This window comes from the organism of the source record quoted next, unplaced genomic scaffold, assembly GCF_019419815.1.
Source record: "Pyrus x bretschneideri cultivar Hongxiangsu unplaced genomic scaffold, Pyrus_bretschneideri_v1 Contig4, whole genome shotgun sequence".
Classification (NCBI taxonomy): domain Eukaryota; kingdom Viridiplantae; phylum Streptophyta; class Magnoliopsida; order Rosales; family Rosaceae; genus Pyrus; species Pyrus x bretschneideri.
This window is the reverse complement of record NW_025999723.1, coordinates 7,396,855-7,418,978: the sequence shown is the minus strand read 5'-3', so window position 1 is coordinate 7,418,978 and position 22,124 is coordinate 7,396,855. Positions and strand designations below refer to the sequence as shown.

General features: G+C 37.2%; 5 protein-coding genes across 7 annotated transcripts; 3 read left to right on the top strand and 2 right to left on the bottom strand.

The window, feature by feature from the left end:
- The first annotated feature begins 5,117 nt into the window (after positions 1–5,117).
- Positions 5,118–8,102, top strand: LOC125468777 (CDP-diacylglycerol--glycerol-3-phosphate 3-phosphatidyltransferase 2-like). Its single transcript, XM_048565232.1, has 7 exons — positions 5,118–5,709; positions 6,127–6,224; positions 6,334–6,384; positions 6,532–6,645; positions 7,245–7,301; positions 7,422–7,507; positions 7,615–8,102. Exons 1-7 carry the CDS (start codon positions 5,118–5,120, stop codon positions 7,733–7,735), a joined length of 1,119 nt encoding a protein of 372 aa, XP_048421189.1. The 3' UTR covers positions 7,736–8,102.
- Positions 8,103–9,388: 1,286 nt separating this feature from the next.
- LOC125468776 (glutathione S-transferase L3-like) lies at positions 9,389–11,268 on the bottom strand. Its single transcript, XM_048565231.1, has 6 exons — positions 11,128–11,268; positions 10,157–10,255; positions 9,977–10,079; positions 9,839–9,915; positions 9,595–9,702; positions 9,389–9,526 (listed from the first exon to the last, which is right to left on the bottom strand). Exons 1-6 carry the CDS (start codon positions 11,266–11,268, stop codon positions 9,389–9,391), a joined length of 666 nt encoding a protein of 221 aa, XP_048421188.1.
- A 573-nt stretch (positions 11,269–11,841) lies between these two features.
- On the bottom strand, positions 11,842–15,698 carry LOC125467960 (probable protein phosphatase 2C 38). 3 transcript variants are annotated; one of them, XM_048564886.1, is made up of 5 exons: positions 15,176–15,698; positions 14,374–14,804; positions 13,322–13,704; positions 12,486–12,722; positions 11,842–12,308 (listed from the first exon to the last, which is right to left on the bottom strand). In XM_048564886.1, exons 2-5 carry the CDS (start codon positions 14,693–14,695, stop codon positions 12,084–12,086), a joined length of 1,167 nt encoding a protein of 388 aa, XP_048420843.1. In that variant the 5' UTR covers positions 14,696–14,804; positions 15,176–15,698; the 3' UTR covers positions 11,842–12,083. The 3 variants fall into 3 exon arrangements, with proteins under 3 accessions (XP_048420843.1, XP_048420842.1, XP_048420844.1); XM_048564885.1 differs by having other exon boundaries at positions 14,374–14,790; positions 15,176–15,697; XM_048564887.1 differs by having other exon boundaries at positions 13,322–13,689; positions 14,374–14,790; positions 15,176–15,696.
- Positions 15,699–17,547: 1,849 nt separating this feature from the next.
- On the top strand, positions 17,548–19,906 carry LOC103948334 (deaminated glutathione amidase, chloroplastic/cytosolic). The gene is made up of 9 exons (XM_009359344.3): positions 17,548–17,820; positions 17,934–18,070; positions 18,161–18,289; positions 18,399–18,457; positions 18,592–18,704; positions 18,790–18,882; positions 18,995–19,097; positions 19,233–19,315; positions 19,599–19,906. The coding sequence occupies exons 1-9, from the start codon at positions 17,620–17,622 to the stop codon at positions 19,638–19,640; spliced, it is 960 nt and encodes a 319-aa protein (XP_009357619.2). The 5' UTR covers positions 17,548–17,619; the 3' UTR covers positions 19,641–19,906.
- Positions 19,907–21,433: 1,527 nt separating this feature from the next.
- On the top strand, positions 21,434–22,017 carry LOC103948335 (embryo-specific protein ATS3A-like). Its single transcript, XM_009359345.2, has one exon. The coding sequence runs from the start codon at positions 21,478–21,480 to the stop codon at positions 22,000–22,002; it is 525 nt and encodes a 174-aa protein (XP_009357620.2). The 5' UTR covers positions 21,434–21,477; the 3' UTR covers positions 22,003–22,017.
- Positions 22,018–22,124: the final 107 nt, after the last annotated feature.

Genomic DNA, 22,124 nt, shown 5'->3' with positions numbered 1-22,124 from the left:
GGCGAGGAGAGAGAGAGAGAGAGAGAGGGGCACATGCAATGAGGGGCGAGATTGCCGTCACATTTATTATATGTGCGCCATGTCTCTAACATGCACTTCGGGATGAGGGAGACGATCTTATTTTCTGCGGAAGCAAGAGTAAAATAGAAAATTCAAATTTTATTTTACTAAATGGTTGGTTTTTTTGTTGGATTTTTTATTGAAATGGTTTGACTTTTCATTGAGAAATAAAAATGTGATAAATCTTTTTTTTTGTGTGTTGGCACCATTGCATTTTTATAATAGTGAATTAAATAGTTAGTTATTTGTCTAAAAAAATTAAATAGTTAGTTATGACAAAAAGAAAAATTGATGAAGATTAAACGCACATCACGATGCATAAATATAATTGTTTTTCGTCACAAATGTGGTCAACATCATTGCATTAGTATAGTAATCCATGTGTTAAATTGTGTGGACAACATGATTGATAATGTCATGAATATGTGGTATAGTAAAAGTTTTTCACCATTTGAGAGAATACATATGTAAATACACATGTTAGAACATGAGTGGATCAATAACGTTATTTGACATGTCGATCATATAAAAAAATTACTCAAAAAATAAAGAATATTTATTGAAACGTTGACGTAAATGTGGGAGCATCATGGTTAAAGACTTCGATAGAAAGAGGAATAAATTTATCAAGGATTTTGGATTATTGGATTCACTTCTTTAATGTACATCAATGTTTAAAAACAGTTTTGAAAATGGTGTTGAATTGTTTACCTAATTTTCTTGTTTTTCTTAGAAATTTAATCCTAGAAATTAAGTATGATGTTATGCTAGGAAATAGTAAAGAAATTTGATTGTTTAGAGCATCTCTAATGGATCGTGCAAAATGTCTTAACTGAGCATTTTACATTTTTTTGTTGGCCGAAAAACTCTTCAGTTCGAGAGATGTAAAACACTCATCTTGGCCTAAAAACGTAAATAAAAATGCAAATTTACATTTTTTTTTTTTTTTTGCATTTTTTGGATGTAAACCTAGCCAATTAAAGAGAAAAAGATAAATGAGATTACAAATTTGCATCTCTCTCATTACAGTAAAACTAAATTAAATATACAAATCTTGAAAACGTAAAATGTAAATAAGTAATCGAAATGTGACTTTTACATCTCAATTTTGCATATTTCCATTAGAGATAGCCCTTACCTTATTATTCCATGTGTTTCCCTTGTTTCAAAAGTTCACGTTTTAAAAAATGGAAAATTATTTTGTTACCTTATTGGTTCTTCAAATTAGTTGACTTGTAGCTTTAGACTCATTCCATTTAATTGTGTGTTTTTTTTTTCACTGAAAAACTGAGTTAGTTTAGCTAAGTTTTTAATAATAATTTTTCAATTTGCAATATAACCTTACTAGTTTTAAAAATAACATCATCCACCCTACTCCACCACTTCACCTTCAATTTCCACCACGGCACCTCCATCACCTCCATCACCATCGTAAATACCACCATCATCACATATAATTCGGAGTGGTGAAAACTTAAATAATTTATTCTCAAACAAAAACTAGTAATCTCTTATTTCCTTTTCGCTTGGGTCAAATGAAAAAAAAAAACAAAAGTTAAAAAAAAAAAAAAAAATATTGGTGCGCACAATATGAGTAAACCACCAAGGCGCCAAACATGGAGGCCCAATATCATCATTCGCACTTCGTATCCATATGCAATGTGAGTAGCATATGCATCTCAACTAAAGTTTTACCTTTGTTCCTCGAAAACAAAATTTACCCTTTTTTGCCTTTACAAAAAAGGGATCTGAGGGCTTAATTTATTTACCTCACTCACAATTTAGCAAAGTGGGTGTAATTGTTTGATTTTTGTAATTAATTTGATTTAAATTTTTAACTCAGTTAATTGGCGAGGCTGTGAGCTTCTCCGGTCGGCAGGTGAGCTTTCTGTCTAACGGACCTTTTTCTCGTAAATGCCAAACTTCTCTTATTTTGATTTGATCAACAGAGGTTGTGTCGGTGCAAGACAACAAATTGGGTTCCCTTTATGCATGGACCTCTGAAATTTGAAACATTTTGTTCTTATGTAGATATTTGTTGTAGTAATATTTTTGCAACTACTCCAATCATCTTAAAGTAACCAGTTTTCATCACTTCTAGGAGGAATCCGGATTCTCTTTGTGAGAATTGCGGAGATCTATAAATCATGTCCGTTTATCGTGAATCGTGTCCTTTTATCGTACATCGTGCAGTCAGAAATTATTTTAAATATTTTTATTTAAAATTAAATACAAACAATACCTGACAAAAATTGACCGCACGATTCACGGATCCACAATATCCCCACCAAAAGGATCGGGAGAGGATCCTGTTGGTTTTTGGAGTACTAACAACTATATAGTATTAACACAAATTTGACCATTAAATTTGATTAAAAAGTTTTCCGTCAATCAACTAAGCAGGAATAAGTATGACGGTCAAATATAAATTGGTGCTAAGCGCATGTAGGAGTAGTTCTAAATTTTGTTTGAATAGTTTTGTTTGTGAAGATCGGCCTGAGCCTTGACATGTCCGACTGATAGTTGCTTGATTTTGTTTGAGTTCCGTTTTCAACCAAAAACCAGCTGAAAATCTGTTTATTTATTTTCTAATAAAGCTTAAAGTCCAGGCGAAATTAAATATTTATTCTGCTTTCAAATGAAGCTAACTTAATCAAATTCTGTTATGATGGAGGTGTCCATACATCGACCCTTACCGAAACATGAACTGTGTTTAAGGCTTAAGATTAGCAACTGTGTCAAACTGTATTGGGAGAAATATATTGGCATCATGTCATACTCTTACTACATTTTGCATACCGTGTATATATCACCTCTCTTTAATTATAGAATATTAACTACTGTGACGATCCTCTGTTGTCCATGCTATGAATGACGGTTGCTGGTCACAATCTCGTCTTACTAATAAGTAATAACACTATATTTATTAGAGATAGGATACAAATGTAGTATATAAAGTGTAATAAGTATAGAGGCTTCACTTTCCTCCTATTTTCCCATGAAAAAAAGAAAGGCAACACTGTCCCCCAAACCAAACATAGCCCTTGAAATTTTTATCCTCACTGAATAGAATCAGATTTTCTCGTTTTTGATTAAAATGACAGTGGAAGAATATTATATTTTAAAGATAATTAAATTGTGGCAGTGCTATCTATACACCTCTTTTTATCTTTCATGCCCTTATTAATTTTTATCCTCTAATCGACTGTGAAAATTAAAAGATGTGTGTAAAAAATAAAAAAGAATATATCGGTAGCACCTCCCTAAAATTAGAGCTCGTTTGGATGTACTTTTGAAATGATTGAAAGTGCTTTTGGTAAAAATGTTTTTAAAACCAATTCTTAGTAAAGATGCAAGTAAATCCTTGAAAAGCACTTAAAGTGCTTTGTGGAAGAAGCACATAACTGGTGCTTCTTGCATAAAGTACTTTAAGTGCTTTTGAAACCCAAAAATATTTTCTCTAAAAGCACTTTCAGTCATTTTAAAAGCACATCCAAACAAGCCATTAATCATTTAAATTTTCTCTTTTTAGAAAATTAACAACTATTGGGCTTTAAGAATCAAGATGAGTGGGATTTGGGGGGCCCAATGAGCTAAGATGGAACCGAACATGTGTTTTTAAAAATTTTAGATATATACCTTCATTTTTAAGAATGGAAGTGTTATTGGCATTACAAAAATTTCATTGTACACTTCTCATAAGTGTATTTTTCTTTCCAAATATAGAAAGTTTGGAGTGTAGAATGAGATTTTTGGAGTGCCAATAACAATTCCCTTTAAGAAAAATAGCTAAAAACATTAAAACAATATCAACTTTTATTAAGGAATATTTTTTATTACAAATCTAAACCAAGAGTATGAGGATCTTTTGAACCGGAATGCAATAGTTGAAGAGGAATGCGTTAATCACCGTGACTATCCACTATTTGTAATTAAGGAATAATTATATCTATAAAAAAAATGGAGTGAAGCACAAAGTCTATGTCATATGAACTTATACACTTTTTCAATTTGTCATATGAACTAAAACTTCAAGCAAATTGTCATACTAACTTTTCGAAGTCATTAATTTGTCATTTCACCCTAGCTACATAAAGTATTGCATACAATATAAGTCATGACTTATGTTCAAGGTTATTCTGGACATTTCAACATTTTACTCCCCATAAATAATTCTAGGGTTTCTCAAAAGATACAAAAAAATGGTTGATCTAGTATAATGTATATGAGGATTTGTCGTTCGAAAGAGAGGAACGACACACACTCGATTCTATGTGTTTCGAAGTGACGATGACTAAAAAATATAGTCATTGGGGACCCTCCAATGTATGGTAAAGTTGGATGATATTCTTTATATTTAAATGTCCAAAATAATTCTAAACGCAAATTATGTGACTTATTTGAATGAAAAATAACAGAGTTAGGATGAAATGACTAATTAACAATTTAATAAAATTAATATGACAAATCGCTTAAAACTTTAGTACATATGACAAATTGAAAATGTGTATAAGTTTATATGATCTTTCAGGAAAAAAAAAAAAAAAAAAAAAAACTCCTCAGACATGATCCATGTGGAATATATGTATATAAATTATAATAGCATGATCATTTAAATATTAAAATAACAATTATATTAAATACATGTAAGTACTGTAAATAAATTCAAAATTGAAAGTGCAAATGAAATACGTGAGAAACTTTTTTTTACCCGAAAAAAAAAAATAATTCCAACATGGCTCTCTCTTTTTTATTTTATTATTATTTTATTAGAAAACAATAAAAGGGCTAACAAGTGGAATGGAATCATGGGAAAATTCGTTGTGGAAATGTCCATCCAAAACCAAAGCAACCGAACTTCCGTCCTCCCAAACGGAATAAAATCATCAGCAGAAGCAGAAGAAGAAATAGAGCTGCTAAAATAAGCAAACGCAGAGCTCATCGGCTTTTAGTTGCGTTGGTTTTTATAACCGTTTCCCCTGAGAAAGAGAGAGTCCTGCTGAAACTTAAAAAGCACTTTTTGTAGAAGTCGGGGTTTGGTACTTTGGTTGGCAGCCATGTCACCCCTGGTGCTCAAAATGACCACAGCAGCCTCCTGTATATACCCCAAAAAGCCCTACCAAATTCTCTTCAATTCCATCTTCTCCTCCACCTCCACCTCCACCCCCTCCTCCTCGTCTCCCTCTCCACCCCCAATTGGTAAAAACTTCATCGAGGCATTAACGCACACGCGTAAATACTCCGGGTGCAGGATAACCCCCTGTGCAACCCTCCCGCCCCCAATTCTCCCTCTTCCCCCAAACCTAGCCCCCAGATTCCCTAAATGCTTCTCCGCCTCCTCCTCCTCCCGCAGCCGCAGCAACGCTAGTGGCGGTTCCTTCGAAGATCGCGGAGAGTCCTCTGGTGGGTCCGGCTCCGAGTCCGGCCCAGGTGGTGTTGGTGGTCTTATGGCCGACATGGGTTCGGAGAATCATAAGGGCACCGATTGGTACGACAGCCAATTGTACCCGAACCAAGACGAATTGCTTTCTCCTCTGACACATCAACAAAAACAACAGCTGCAGCAATCCCAATCCTCCTCCAAATTCCTCACCTTGCCCACCATTCTAACTCTCGGCCGCGTCGCCGCCGTGCCGGTTCTCATTAGCAGTATGACTTTCGATTGATCTTTCGTTTTCGTTGCAAATTGTATTGATTGCAATTGTGTAACTAGCTAAATTTTAGGTTGCCTGGGTAATTTTTTTTTTTTTTTTTTTTTTTGGGCGTTGGTGTCTCTCTTGGGAGTTCCAATGCAATTGGAGCACTCATGTTTTGGCAATGATGTTGATTTGTATGTTGTATTTTGCCAATTTTTTTGAATTATCCATGTGGGTTTTGTTTGCTTTTTGACATTGATGTCACTGTTGGAGCTCCAATACAATTGGAGTGGTCATATTTTGGCAATTGAGATGTTTAAACATCTGGTTTTGTATGCATTTTCGGTTTCTGCAGATTTTGTTTTTGGAAGCATAATGCCTTTGCATATGATTCGGCTAACATTGGTTTTTTTCCCTTCCATTGTCCTAGCTTTCTACATCGATAGTTGGTGGGGAACGACTACCACAACAAGTATTTTCATTGCTGCAGCAATTACTGATTGGCTCGATGGGTATATTGCTCGGAAGGTTAACTTATTTTTTTTTATCTTTTCAATTGATTTTGGGAATTTTAGTGCTTGAGGTTGTTCATCCGTGTTAAGTTTATTGATTTTATAAGAGTTTATTTGTGTTTCAGATGAAATTAGGATCTGCTTTTGGTGCATTTTTGGATCCGGTGGCCGATAAGGTATTGTCTTCCATACTAAAGTTAAAATTGAACACTTCTATTGTCACCTTCAGCTTCTTGAAATAAAAAGGAGTGCTTTGGTTATTATAATTCTTCTCTAAAACTGTTCTAGGGTTCTAAATTGATTGTCATTCCTGCCAAATGCAGCTCATGGTTGCAGCCACACTGGTTTTATTGTGTTCTAGGCCTTTGGACGTTGCCATGTTTGGGCAAGTTCCATGGCTGTTTGTCGTTCCTTCTATTGCCATAATTGGTAGAGAGGTATGATATTGTTCCATCTGTCTTCTCTATTTCCTTAGTTATTAATTAAACGATTTAGGGCTTGCTTTCTTGTATGTCTTGTATTGGTGAGCCAATGAAATATTTCACTAGTGTATTAGTAATTGTCAAAATTAAATTTGATTGTATTTTCACTAGGAAGTTATAGTTAGTAGAAAAATGAAGTGTGATTGTATTTAACATGAAAATGTTTGGGCATGATCTTGCATGTAGAAAGCACAAGGTCTCTTCCTAAAGATGTTGGGGTTCATATATCACGTATATGGACAGCAGCTGAATTACAATTTGCAAATACATTGGCATGTTTTTTTTCATCCATGTTAGGTTGAGTGTGCCCCTTTTATTCGTTTTTTGTGCATGGATGTGCATATTCTGCGTTGTGAGTTCCCAACTTCTACTGCTTTGGGCTCAATGAACAAATCCTTTTAACCTATATTTGCTCAAATGAGTACTTGTCTTATCAACTGCTCTCTCTTCCCCCAACCAACGCTTTTGTTATGCAATTATTTTATCCTGTACTTTTATGGATGCCTAGTGTTGATACCACTGTCTCACTAATCACTTTTGCGTCATATTTTTAGATAACCATGTCAGCAGTCAGAGAATGGGCTGCTTCTCAGAACACTAAACTTTTAGAGGTTTGTTTTCCTTCCCCATGATACCTCTAAACAACTGCCTTCTCAATTCAGAACCGATAGAAGATATTGGCTGAACTTGATCGTAAAATAAGTTTTCATTCAAATGATAAATATTCTCAGGCTGTAGCTGTAAGTAACTTGGGAAAGTGGAAAACAGCCACACAGATGATAGCGCTGACTATCCTCTTGGCAACCCGAGACAACAGGTGCTTCGTCTTTTTTTCTTGGATTTTTCAGCTATTCTTCTTCAGCCAATACAGTTGAAAGAGTTTATTAATTTAGTTTCTGACCCCAATTTGTTCAACTTGTGCAGTCTTGGAAGACCAGATGTCATTGTAGCTTCTGGTGTTTTTTTGCTTTATGTTTCAGCGGGGCTTGCTGTGTGGTCTTTGATCGTGTATATGAGCAAGATATGGAAAGTACTGCTGAGGTAGTGTGCGTGCAACTGCTCTGTGTTCACTCGTATGCATACTTCTCGATCAAGTGACCCTTTCAAATGCAAAGAGGTAATTGTCAGTGCTCTGTACATGAACCCAGAAATGATCAATCTCGCACGGAGCATGACGCTGATAATCGATGGAGGGGATAACACATTATTGCTAAAATCCTGCAGTATTGAGTAAAATTTGCTTTAATATTTTGGGTGGGTAGTCTAATTTTGGCTAGTTACTGCCCTCGGCAACTTTATATTCTCACCGATGTCATGTCAGGTTGATCTAATTTTGTTGGGATAATACCTGGATAGAGATGTTGAAACAAAATTTCCTCATTACATATCGTATTTAAGGCGGTTCTTCAATATTTTTACCTGTTCACTGATTCGGGAATATTCTGGTTCTTTGAAGCGAGGTTAGGATGGATGATGTAGCGTTAATAAGTTGCTTCTGCGGTTTGGTGTTGGAGAAGGTTTATATGTTTGTTGATTTTAGAAGTGTAAACAAAAGTATCCAGGGTTAAATAAAGCAGCTTTCTTAATTCCCCTTAGCTATTCCAACTGCTTATGGCTTTTGCTTTCTAGCAGAAATTTTTTAGATTTTTGCAGGATTTTCTAAGAACATTTAAGAAGCCAACTAGTGCTCACTATAAAGTGTTTATGTTCTTAATTGCTATTGTTCGAAGTGTTTTGTTAAAAAATGTAAGTGCTTCTTGAAAAACCATCTAATAGGCGCTTCTCTAGAAAGCACTTCTATGACTGACTTGAAGCACTTTTAGCCCTTCCAGAAGCAAATTCCAAACAAGGCCAAGATAGTTTTGAGACATGCCCCCAGCAATTGAAGTGCAAAGGTTATTTTTCTTGTAAAAGACTAGGAAAGTACCAATTCAGCTGACTTATTATACAAGAAATGAAGTTTCGCTTCAACAATTACAACCACAGTTTCTGGGAGAATTATGATTTGGTTCTCGAGTATCTCTGAAGTCTGAACCATCAGTGCATGGAAATGCATACGAGCAAAATCCGGAACATCTGCAGTGCCAATGCATTAGGGGCATCTCTACGTAAGGAGAATGAAGTGAGAGGAATGAGAATTGCACTTATTTCAAGTGCTTCAAGCGTTTACCAACATTGGGGAATGAAATTATACGTGCGACCCACCTAAAATAAGGAATCAAATTCCTGATTTTCCCGGAATCAAATTAGTGGTATTTCGATTCCGGGAGAAAGCCTTCATCTGAAATCAGTTTTTTTCTACCCAAAATACCTGTATCTCCTCTCTTCCATACGGTGCCGTTCAAAACACCCAGCGCCTTCAGGTTTCACATCAAAACCCAGTGCAGCAGCAGACACGAGAGAAAGAAGAAGGGAGTTTTAACAAAAAGTCCGTTATACTGTTTATTTTAGCGAAAAACCATATTTTTACACTAAAAAGTCATTCATGGTACTATTCACTTTACCCTTTATTTTTCCCTTATCATTAAAACTCAAAGTTTTCAAGTTCTTTTAATTAATTTTCATAAAGAATTAATTAGTTATTTAGAACAAGAAGAAGAAAGAAGACTTAGTAAACCAATTTCTTCTCAATTCAATCCCTCGTTAATTCAATTCCCCTCCCAATCTGAATACGGATTAGTAAACGAGGCATAAGAGATTAGCATTTGGCAACGACGATAATTGACTTGCGAACATGCTGCAAGAAGATTATTACGGAAAAGCGTCTCCTATAAAGTTCGACAAGCTCTTTGGGGCCACATCGGGTTTGTTTGTAAGCTACATTTTTGTTCATCTCCTACAAAAAAGTGATGAATTCACATGAGTAACCTTTTCTATCAAATTCGGAATCCAATCGTTTTGTGCGTCAATCCATGCTGCCAGTTTAGGTCTCCCTGCAGCGATGTCATACTTGTTCAAGTCCATCAAGGAAAGCTGAAACCTTTCGAGGAAGGGAGCGTAAGCTATATCCACCTGAAAATTAAGAACAATCTTCATAAGAAATTTGCACGGAAGCATGGCGAAAGCTTCATAAGAAATTTGCACCGAAGCATGGCGAAAGCTTCATATGAACTACTAGTTGACAGAGCGGATATGGCAGCCATACTACCAGACTAAACTTGCCAAGAAAGAAAGGTCCGTCTTCAAATTTGGAAAGAGCAGTTTCGATATAGTCAAATGTCCAATCTGCTTACACACGCTTAACTGCAACTTAAATAACATCGAAAGAAGCAAGTGATCGTCTCACCATCTGACTCGATTTCATCTTGTTTAACCGACGAAAACACAGATCTATTGAAGGAGTCCGTGTAGGACAGCAACTCGTCTCCAAACTCTTTCTTCCCAGGATCCTAAATCTGCAGGGTGTAAGCATTTGTATAACATACAGAAGCCAACATTCATTAACCAAGTATTCTCGAAATCTCACATCAGGGAACAGTGAAGGCCCTTCAAAGTGACTGACAATGTATCCGATCAAATCAAGACTCTCTCCTTTTACTTCGTTATTGTGTTCGAGTGGTGGCACCTGCGTTCAAATTTCATGTCAGACACACCTCGTACAGAAAATAAAACGGTTAATTAAGCATACGGATCACAAAGAAACTTTGTGCAGACATAATGGCCTTAAAATATTTGAGATTCCACCATAAAACCAATTGGTAATATGAGGAGTATTTATAAGCCCATATAAGATCCCTTCTCAACACGCCTCCTCACGTATGGTGAATTTTCAAGCCTAATACGTGGACAACACAAAGGAGTGATGTGGAGCACGTATGACCATTGGGCTTTACACGTGGGACAAGTGAGACAACTACCAGATAATTTGTAAGCCTAACATGGGGACAAGAGATGATGTGGAGCACGTATGGCCGTTGGACTTCACACGTGGGATAAGTGGGACAACCTGCCTTGATACCATGAAAAAAGTTGAGGTTCCATCATAAAACTAATTGACAATATAAGGAGTACTTATAGGCCCATGCAAGATCCCTCCTCAACACGCTCCCTCACGTGTGGCGAATATTTAAGTATAACACGTGGACAACACAACGGGATGATGTGGACCATGTATGACCGTTGGGCTTCACACGTGGGATAAGTGGGACAACCTGCCCTGATACCGTGAAAAAAGTTGAGGTTCCACCGTAAAACCAACTGACAATATGGGGAGTAGTCCAACTTACTTAAAAGCCCATGCAAGATCCTTCGTGGGACTCATTCTCAACAAATATTGTCATGGTCTTCTCTCCATCTAATTAACCGGTGAGGCTTTTCTGAACTCCATCACAGGACGGTATTTTAGATGCCTTACGATACGAGAGAGCATTTCGTTGTAATGCGCACAAAAGAAATGAAATCAGCCTTGTGGCATATGCTCTAGTCACAGAAGTTCACCTCGTAAGCAGGGTAGACTTTGTCCTTGTACCGAGCAGGCCTGTCCGGCAGATTAATAGGAACCAATTGTATCTTTTCCCCCGATCCCTGTTCATAACAATCATCGACGATTAAAGGACTTGGTCTTGCTGGTGAGAACATGCATAGCCCATGTTACCATCAGCGTCAATGTAGCAAATATCGTCAGTCAAACAAGCAAACATGAAGAGGTTCCCACAAAATCGATATCCATCCAATATTGGTAGCTCAGGAAAAAGAGTACGGCAGGAAAACCGATACGATTTCCCTTTTGTTTATACTGGCTTGGTATTACCAACGGGTGGAGATGCTCTTATACAATAACTTTTGAATTATCCATTGGTTAGAACAAAAGTTAATAACGTTGAGCGATATGCTACTTTAAATTTATCCTTGGTGTCCCGAGAACTTGCCTACCCCTAAGCATTTCATTTTTGAAGTAGGAAAAGGCATGAAGTATTGCTTGGTACAGAGTCGAGGTGCAAGTTGAATTGGAAATTTCGATTGACACAACGCTTCCAGGTTTATATTTCAAGGCAAACATACAATTCATGCAAATAGTAGCTCCGGAAAATAATAAAAATAACAATAATCATCGTGTCACGATCCAATGGCTAGGAACTTTCTGCAGAAATTTTTTCTGAGGCACTCTCAGTTCTCTAGCTATTTACTTTCCATGTATACTCAAAATTCATGTGGCATTAAATGTAAAAGTTAAAAATATAAAAAATAAAAATAAAAAAATCCATAGAGCACGGCTATACATCAGCAGAAGAGAGAAGAAAAATGAAAAGAAAAGGAAAAAAAAAAAAAAAAAGACCCAAAATCTGCCTTTAACTCTCTTCTTTGTAAAGAAAACAAAAGCTTTCGTTTGTTTCTTAGTACAAGTGAAGAAAACCAGGGGGTTTGAGGGATAGATGCATTTGAACCTCGTAAATCTAGGTGCCAGCAGGGACACCACCAGCTGCCTTAACCGATAGCAGAGGCCCGTGGCAGTAGCTACGACTGACCAGATGCGAATCTAGGAACAGAACTACCACTGTGATGTCGTCGTGAAAATGTCTCCTCACCCCTCGGTCTATCTTTTTTAAGTCCGAATATCTCATTTCTCTCTTCTTCGCTGCTTCGCGAAGTGCAGCTTTGACAAGTTTCCTTGCGCTACCCTGCACAAATATGGGGAACATTATCGCAGGTGTAATAGCAACTTCAATAAAAGACAATTCCAAACCGAGCTACTGAAATTATGATCTCATACGGGCAAAACAAGACAGATCGACCATGATGCAGAACATGATCGAGTAAATATAAAAGAAAGTCAAAACTTGACATAGGAACCGTACATTACGCGGATAACTCTGGACAATGTCAACTGCCTCCTGATTGCTTAACTGCTCCCATAGGCCGTCTGATGCAAATATGAGAAACTGATCTTCAGGGTAGAGTTTTTGGACTAATATTGTTGGCTCAGCTTTAAGGATCGGCTTGTTGAAGGGTTGTGATAATCTGAACTTTGCCAATAGAGGTTCTTTGTTAAATTCTTGCCTCTTTAGGTAGGCATCACCGATGGATCTTGAAATCTGCAAGACAAGCAAACATCTCTAAGATGAGTGCTGTTCTATTGTGCATCCCATGCCATCTTTGTGAAGGGGACATGCAAATTTGGTCACGAGCATAGAGATTTCAATGAATGAGAATTACCTAAAACTTAAACGCAAAAATTGAGTGAACCAAACTAGGTCTCATAGTTTATCTTAAAGAAGCTCTGTTCTAGTTTAAGTAAAAGAAATCCGCTAAGAGAGAGGAAGACCACTATGATCACATGTACTTTCACCGAATGACTATTCACATTTCTTTTCATCAATATTAATGTTCAAAAGATCTCAAATCATTTGCTAAAATTCACAAAAGCATTCCTCCTGCAAATTCGCAAAATTGTTCGAAACTCCGTGATCAGAACTGTTTAGTTCCTAAATCCATTTGATAATAATGGCACCATGCCCCTACTCAGGAAATTTAATAAATGGAAAATTTGTGAAAACTAAAGTCTTAAGATGAAAATTACTCAGTCACACAGAAGTCAAAGGGGAAAGCGATCACTATGTAAGTGTGTATAGGGTAACAGAAAATGACTCGGAAGATAATGCACAAAATTAAGAACAGATAAGAAAATAATCACCTGTATCAAACCCTTCACGCGCCACACTTTGTGCTTTAATAACACAATCTGTGGATCATCGGGATGCAACGAGCGCAACTCCTCTCTCACAGATTCATAACTTGCATTGTGCTCAATCGATAGCTGAACCGCTTTTACCTGTTTAACGGTCTTTTCCAGTTTTCCTAGCACCACACGAGAATCCCCCGCATTTGCTATGTATAGCAGCCCACTACATACTATGCCTACCAAACAACATGCACCAACAGAAGCAAGCAGTGGCTTGATTGTCCACTGCTTCTTTACTAGAGAGAGGAACTCCTCTTCGGTTGCCAAAAATGCTTTCGTGATAACATCAGCAGACATTCCCTGATTCTCTGATGTGAACTCTGCACCACGGAAAGCTGTCAAGTCAGTAAATATAAGCATTAGCTATCTAAAAACTGGAAGTGGTACCTGCATAAATACGATATCAATCATATCATAAAAACTGATATTAATAGGGATTATTACGTGACCAGAACCTCAATTGTTTGTAAATTTTCATAATTAGTATTATGATATATAATTCATGATCAAGGCGGTTGTTAGTAAAAGCAGATAAGAAATCCTGTCCAAACCACGTGTTTTACACCTCACTCTGGAACATCACAATTTCCATTTAATTAATAACGCCATTCTTATCCCCACTGATCATGATTTTAACTCAAACATCATCGGCCGAGCATTGCAAAATGAATAAACTGTCACTACAAATATATTCCTAGACAATAAAGCTCCCAGACGATTCAAAAAGAAAAAGAAAAAAAAAGAAGAGTTTTCTGTCTCTGCAAATTTTCCGAAAAGTTACATTTGGGCTACATATGAAATAGCTCTTGATAATTATATAGGTAGCAACACGCAAACCGCACCAAAACGACTATATATGGTGCAAGACATAAGAAAATACTAGTTTCTCAGTTGTTTATTGATAATAGCAGCATTAGTTTAGTTATCGCAATTACCAAATTTCTCAACAGATATATATGTATAAAAAGAAGAAGAAGATGAATTTAGAGGAAAGAACAACGCACTCTTGATGTTATTGAACAGACGTTCATTTAAAAACCTGGCTGTTTCTGGACCTCCGTGTCCATCATAAATTCCAACAAATGTTCCATGAGGACCCGAGTCGAGTGAGCTCAATGGCCCTGATTCTAGTTGGCTATGGTCTTCCAACAAGTTGTTTGCTTGAATTACTGCCATTGAGAAATCTCCATTAACATGACGTCCTGAATCTTTATGCCACAACAAACCATCAATTCGACCACTCACGTCCCCCCTATTAGAATTTTCACCCTCGACAGAAGGTTTCCAGCAAGGTGACACAAGCCTCATTAACTTAGCTGATACCATCCCTTACATATTCTCAACCAAATGGCCCGGGATTAAATTATTCAACGAGTCATTGTTGTGAACAAGAACTAATCCTGGCGCCGCCTCTAGCTTCCCTACAATTACAAAACTAGGAGTAAAAATTAAATTGCAAACAGAACCAAAGTCAAATTGAAAGGGGTGCAAAACCAGATAATATGAGTTTAGGAGGTAATTAACTTGCAGGTAATTAATTGAAATGGGGCACAAATAAATAAAATGTTCATGTCCAGAAACAAGCACAATATTCGTAGATAATTAAAAAGCAAACTAAAAACTAATAGGTATTTCAGAAAAGACATGAACTTTGTCATGAAAAAACATCAAAACCATAAATCCAACCGTCCAACATAAATATAAGACCAAACAAACATCTGGGGTTTGAAAAAACAACATCGAATCATAACTCAAACAACAAAAGTTCATGTCTTTGGGATTGAAAAAACAAAATCTGCAACATACCTTGTTTTCAATATATGTTGGAGCCTTGGAGGGGGATTCTTCTGGCCCTTTGTCTATAAGACCACCACAATTCAATTACCATCCGAGAGCTCAGAAGAACATTTTTATTTGGATTAGACTGAGAACCAATGAAACGGATTTGGAATGTTCTGACAGAAAAAAAGTTGTCAGAAGCGTGGAAAGGGTTAGATCGAAAGAATGAAGAGAGAGAAAGAGAGGGGTAGAGAGAGAAAGAAGAGAGGAGAGAGAGAGAGGGGGTGGGGGATTGGGAGCAATAAATTGGTTCTCTTTATTATTTAAAAACAAAGTTTTAATCTTTGTTTCTTGCAGGGAAAGAGATGAATAAGCATGGAGGTGGAAGAATACAATTACAAGAAACCAACCCCTCGCCCTCGGCTTGAAAAACCATGTTTAGGGAGAGAGCTGAGGCCTTTTGGGTTGGATTTTCAGTTTTGGTATTCTAATTTATGGGTTGGGGTTTTGACTTTGACCTCCAACAAACCACCATTTTAGGCAACTTTTGCTCATCTTCCCCTTCCCCAACCTTTATTTAGTAACATAACAACTCCCTTCTATTAACTTGTTCTAAACAAGAATAATCATCAAAAGAAAAGAATTTTTGCCCACTTTGCCAATTATTTTGTGTTGTGATTGGGAATTTCTTGGGAATATAGTTGTCAACTTGTTGCCCCTATCTATTACCACATAATAATTAATAAATAATTGTATCATGTTGCATCGGTCTTAATCAAAACATATTTTGTTGTCTAAATTTAAATTTGGTCAAGTTAGTTATATCAGTGTGATACATAAATATATTTAAGTCTGAACCCCACTTCAATAGTATAGACAAATTTAATGTAAGGCTTTTTAGCTAAAATGGTCTATGAGATTTAAAATCGATAGAACTGGTCTCTGAGTTTGTCTATCATCAACCATATCCATTAAATAAGGGATAAAATGACAAAAAAGTCCCAATTTTTGTCAAATTATTTTGGCCCATTGTTCATTAAATTGAAGATATTTTTCGTTTTGGTCCATGTTTAACATAGATTTTTCCACATAATGACCAAAATGATTAATGATTGACAAACTTAGGGACCACTTCTATTTTTATGGGTATTAAGAATACAAGTTACGTAGTTTATCATTTTACATGTTATAATAAGCCTGGACGTCATGATTGATATAAGTGCAGTAAAGTAGTAACATCACGTGATGGTGTTTCAAGTACACTAAAATTATGCTTCGAGAAATGTGACAGATGTCTTGAACCTTAAACTCATTTACTGACAACTAATATGATGGTATTCATCATCAATTAATAACGGTGAGCAAATATACTCGGATCATTCCTTCCATGCTCCAAGTACAAGGGGAGTTTTTAGTTTTCTATCGCTTGGCGAAAATCGAACATCTTTTTGTGTGTTAAAGTGAACTGTTGAGATCAGGTGAACTACCGTTGCCGTCTACTAGAATTGTTAATGTCAACAAACAACTTGGTACATGATTCTCGTTCATGATTTTTCTTTCACATTAGACACATAGTTTACATCGATATGCACCCCTTTTACTAAACAAAAGAATTCGGCATTTCGGCAATCACTTGTAACGGCAAGCACTTCCATCCATGAACATGAGACATTTATCTTCTAGTTGTACTTGGTGAAAATCGAAGCGTGTGTTTTGTTTTAGCAACATAAGATTTTGATGTGTTTGAATAAGTGTATTGTTGATCTCATTTTCTTCTTGGTCCAAAGTGAACAACTTATGCAAAAGCACCTAAATGTTAATCAGTTAGTAACTTAATACGACGTTAATCAATTGTTATGCTTTAAACAATGAATTGTTGAGATCAATACATTACTTTGTCGAACACGTGCGACGAGTGATTAGCATTGTATTAAGTTACTAACTTAACGCTTGTACACTCTTATTATTTACATTAGTCTATTGTGTTGGAATAAATATTATATTTCTGATTCAAAAAACAAGATTATGTTTCTTATTTGACACCTTTGGTATTTATTATGAGAATTGAAATTTTACTACTTGTCGTGTAATTCGAGAATGCACATTTATCAAGCCAAATGAAAATAAAAGTTGAAATATTTAGCAATGCCTTATGAAGTAAGGTAGAGGGCGAGCTAGACGCAACAAAAGTATTTGTGATTGAAAGCTCATAGGTTCGGATCGTGAAAATAACTTTTTTGCAAAGTAAGAATAAAACTATGTACGATAGAGGTTTTCCCTCCCCAATACTTGCAAAACTGAAAACCTTGTTAACTTGAGGTCATCCTTGTGAAGTATACGTTACCGTACTTGTTTCACGAATAAAAGTATAAAATGATATTTTGAAGTGGTCACAACAGAAAAATACAAACTGTCCGACGTGGCCATTGCCTAAACATTTCCGGCTGACTATTCGATGGCAGAGACCGAGGATGCCGTTTTGTCTTTCCCTACCTAATTATCGTGTCAGCCCACTCCTCCGAGACGGCGCTCTGATCCGTTCCCAGTCCGCCCGCGTCATTATCGCTGGAGAGTCGAACATGGCTGCCAATTCACTCAGAGTCGCCGCCGCCCAAATGACCTCCATCAACGACCTCGCCGCTAATTATGCCACTTGCTCTCGCCTCGTCAAAGTACCCATCTTTCACTTCTTTTTCTTCTCTTTTCCCCACTTCCAAACTTTATGTAATTATCATATTAATTATGTAATTAATAATTTATTTATTTATTTATAAATCATGTGAAGGAAGCAGCTGCTGCCGGAGCAAAATTGATTTGCTTTCCGGAAAGCTTTTCATTTATTGGTGCCAAAGATGGTGACAGTCTGAAAATAGCAGAACCTCTAGAGGGTCCAATTTTGCAGAAGTACTGCTCCCTGGCAAGGTAAAAATTAGAATAAAAATTGAAACTTTGTGTCATAAATTTGATTTTTTGGGGAAATTGAAGTGACCCATTTGAGTGAATGGATTGTAGAGAATCTGGGATTTGGTTGTCACTTGGAGGGTTCCAAGAAAAGGGGTCGGATGATGAACATTTGTCTAACACCCATGTTGTTGTTGATGATGCTGGGAACATCAGAAGTACTTACAGAAAGATTCACTTGTAAGTAGGCTGTTTTAAGTTCAATGCAATGCAATTTTCGCCACCCCGAAATTTCGTGAAAAATGTGATTATGTGAAATGTGATTAGAAAAAGTTGTTGATTGTGGAAGGTTTGATGTGGATATTCCTGGTGGAAGGGTGTACAAGGAAGGCAGCTTTACCGAACCTGGTAAGTTCTTGCCCGTATGTGAAATGTTCAAAATACGGGGTTGTGCTAATGAATCAAAATGTTATTACTATTGTTGGTGTTGATTATCTTTTTGGTGTGAGATAGTCAGAGACTTAGTTTGTTCACATTTTCAGGGAAGAATGTTGTGGCAGTTGATAGCCCTATTGGCCGTTTGGGTTTGACGGTATGCTATGATCTGAGATTCCCGGAGATTTACCAGCTGCTCAGGTTCCAACATGATGCACAGGTAAAACTACATTTTCTTTTAGCAGGTTTAAAGTTATACATGGTAATTTAGCATCTCGCACTGACATCTTGCATTACGATCGCAGATTCTTTTGGTACCTTCAGCCTTCACCAAAGTAACTGGGCAGGCGCACTGGGAGATTCTTCTACGTGCTCGTGCAATTGAGACTCAATGCTACGTATGAATCCCTTTTTCTTCTCCATCAACGTAACCTTTTCATATTTGTTTCTAGGGAACGATTTTTCTTACAATGTCACGTTGGGATGATTATGTTACTTATGTATTATTAGGTCATAGCTTCTGCACAAGCTGGGCAGCATAATGATAATAGAGAAAGCCACGGAGAAACTTTAATTATTGATCCTTGGGGAACAGTTGTTGGCCGACTGCCCGGTGAGGACTTGATTACCTTACACATCAAGCTGCTTGAGTGGCTTTAAATCATGGCTAATTGTTTAAACTCATGCCCATAGTACTTATACTAGCCACTGCTGCAACATAATTTGAACTTTTTGCTCTCTTTCTCAGATCGACGGTCAACAGGGATTGCTATAGCCGATATCGACTTCTCATTGATTGATTCAGTGAGAGAAAAAATGCCAATTGCCAAGGTACGTTAAGTTCTTTCTTGTCTAGTTTGGACAATGAAATATGTAAACCAGAACGTCGCTTGAAAACTTATTTGACTTTGAAATGATGGGATAAATGGCCCTTGTGGTTCCCCCGTTGTTAATCAGCATTAATTATTTGATCCCGTTAATTCTTAGGGTCGTGTGTATGTTTAATATACCGTTGCTCTGTTGTGTATATTTGTTCTGTTGATGAATTATGTTGGATCATTGATGATTATGCCTATCTTGTAACCAAGTCCTTTTAATTCGTTTCCTATTTCAGCACCGGAAGCCTGTCGAGTTCTGGAAATCTGCATCCCTTTGATTTTTGGGACGGTTTTCCCTGTGAGCCCTTTTGCTACAAAGACTAAGAGCCATTCGGAACTTCTGCTGTACTTGTAGATGAAGAATAACGCAGCGAGTCGAATCTTTAGGATGTTACTATAGGAATGACGGGCGTCGATGCAGCTCAAATCAAGGGATTATTTCTTATTTTGTAGTTGATTCTGTGTACACTTTTATTATAGCTTTCTTATTCGAACTTCAATCTCATTAGAATTAATAAAGCCTGTTTAAAGATTTGTAGCTTCAGGCTTTGTATTAAAATTAAAGCTTTCGTTTCTTTAATTACTGTTGATAAAGCTGACTCAACTCACATCATATGACATGGAAAATGTCAATACCGATCTGTCCGCATGTGCTGGATGGCTACAAGTTTGCGAGTCCTCGTCACCAGGTGGACTCTCTAACTTGCAAAAAAAAGAGCGTTCGGAAATCACTATATTTAGGAGCCACTTTCGCCCCATGTTACAAACTCTTGTTAACTCAAATGTAAGAGTCCCACTCCGTTGGGAGTGGTTTCATCTGCTCGACCGTCGGAGGCAAGAATCTCTCTCTGCTACTACATTGGTTAGAGAACCTCCGGCACTCGCCCATTTGCCCCAGCAATTGGGTTGACTGGGCAAGTAGGCCGAGGGCTTCTATCCTTTCAGCTGACCTTGCAAGAATCATCTGGGCTTGCGCCCGCTGCCTACAAAAATGGACAAGGATCCCCTCTCCGGATTCTTTTTGTGGGGATCCGGATAATCAATCAATCATGTCCGTTTATTGTACATTATTTGGTCAATTTTCATTAAGTACTATTTATATTTAATTTTAAATTAAAAATTAAAAATAATTTCTAACCGCATGATGTACGATGAACGGACACGATTGATTGATCATTCGGATCCCTACAAATAGGATCCGAAGAGGATCCTATTCCTACAAAAATGGAAAGGGATCAAATAGGATCCCTTCCTCATAATCCACCAAGTTCGGAGATCTGGGCCATTGAAATTTGATCCAATGGCTACAAACAGGGACCCACTTTAAAAGTTATAATAACTTTAGTCGTTGGATCAAATTTCAAAGATCCGAATCCCTGAACTTGGTCGATTAGAAGGAAGGGATCCGGCGAGGATCCTTTTCCTACAAAAATGGACCGAGCGGGGACCACCCACGTGCGCAACCCCAAAGCCAATTGGCTCCTTGTTCTTCCAAGTGGAGCCGTTGTATTTTCAACAATTAGTTGATCTGGACCATTGGATTTTCAATGATAAAAAAATTGTAATTTTTTTCTGCAGCTACCACGTGGCGCAATCTGGACCATCCAACATAAATAATTTTGAAATTCAACGATCATAATTATTTTAACGGTAAAAAATACCAAAAAATACCCAAATTTTTTCTATAAAGACCCTACCGCCATCTTCATTCCTTGTATTTGAAATATATTATCGAAATTAGACAATCATTTTAGTCTCATGGAACAAACTTACAAAGCATAAAATATATATTTATGAATGATGTCCCTGCTCTTCACAAATGAGTGAACTTGCACAAAAACAATTCCTATTCAGAGTAATTAGTTGGTGCACTTTTATTGCCCTTGCCCTTCTAAAACGGGTTGAGTTACTCTTAAAGAGGTCGGATGAGAATCTGTAACAGTAATAAAAGAGAGTGGAAGTGGTGGGAAATGGGAATCTCTTCTTTCTCAAAGTACGTCCATTTGTATTACCTTTACTTAATCAGTACTCACAGAATCTAACAAAAGAGAGACCTCTTGCATTATATACTAGTTAGTTGTTCCATACTTTCACTCACCACCTCTCACCCAAAAAATGAAGAGACTAAGCATCTTAACTGTCGTTGCAATAGCCTTCATCACTTCTCTGCCAGTCCAAGGATCCAGCACAAACTGCTCCTACTCCGTCGAGATTGAGACAACATGTGCACGATCAGCCGCAACCTCGGACCATGTCAGCGTCAGGTTCGGGGACTCCGAGGGTAATTTGATCATAGTGAAGCATCTGAACAACCCTAAGCCATTGTATGCTGCAAAAGGTGGTGTGAGAAGTGGGGGGTATGGCGGGTTTGGACGATGTGCCATAGACATGTTTGAGGCCAGTGGACAATGCATGAGCCGGAGGGTGTGCTCTCTGTACCTGAAGAAGGTTGGGTCGGATGACTGGCGGCCTGGCTGGGTGAAGGTGCTTCATCGACAGGATGGCGGCCGGGTGGTAGTGCCGGTTTCTTACATGTTCTATTTTAGAACGTTTGTTCCAGAAAATGTTTGGTATGGATTTGATTATTGTCACTCCAAAGGTGGTGGTTTTGTGCCCCATGTTGTTAGTTTTAACGAGTAGCCTTCTTCTCTTTCTTTCTTTTCTTTTTTTTCCGGGTTTTTGCTGTCTTTTGATTTGGTTTAACGAAGGCAAACAGTTTAATGAATTTTGAAATCCTCATCGGATTCGACCATACCAGAAAA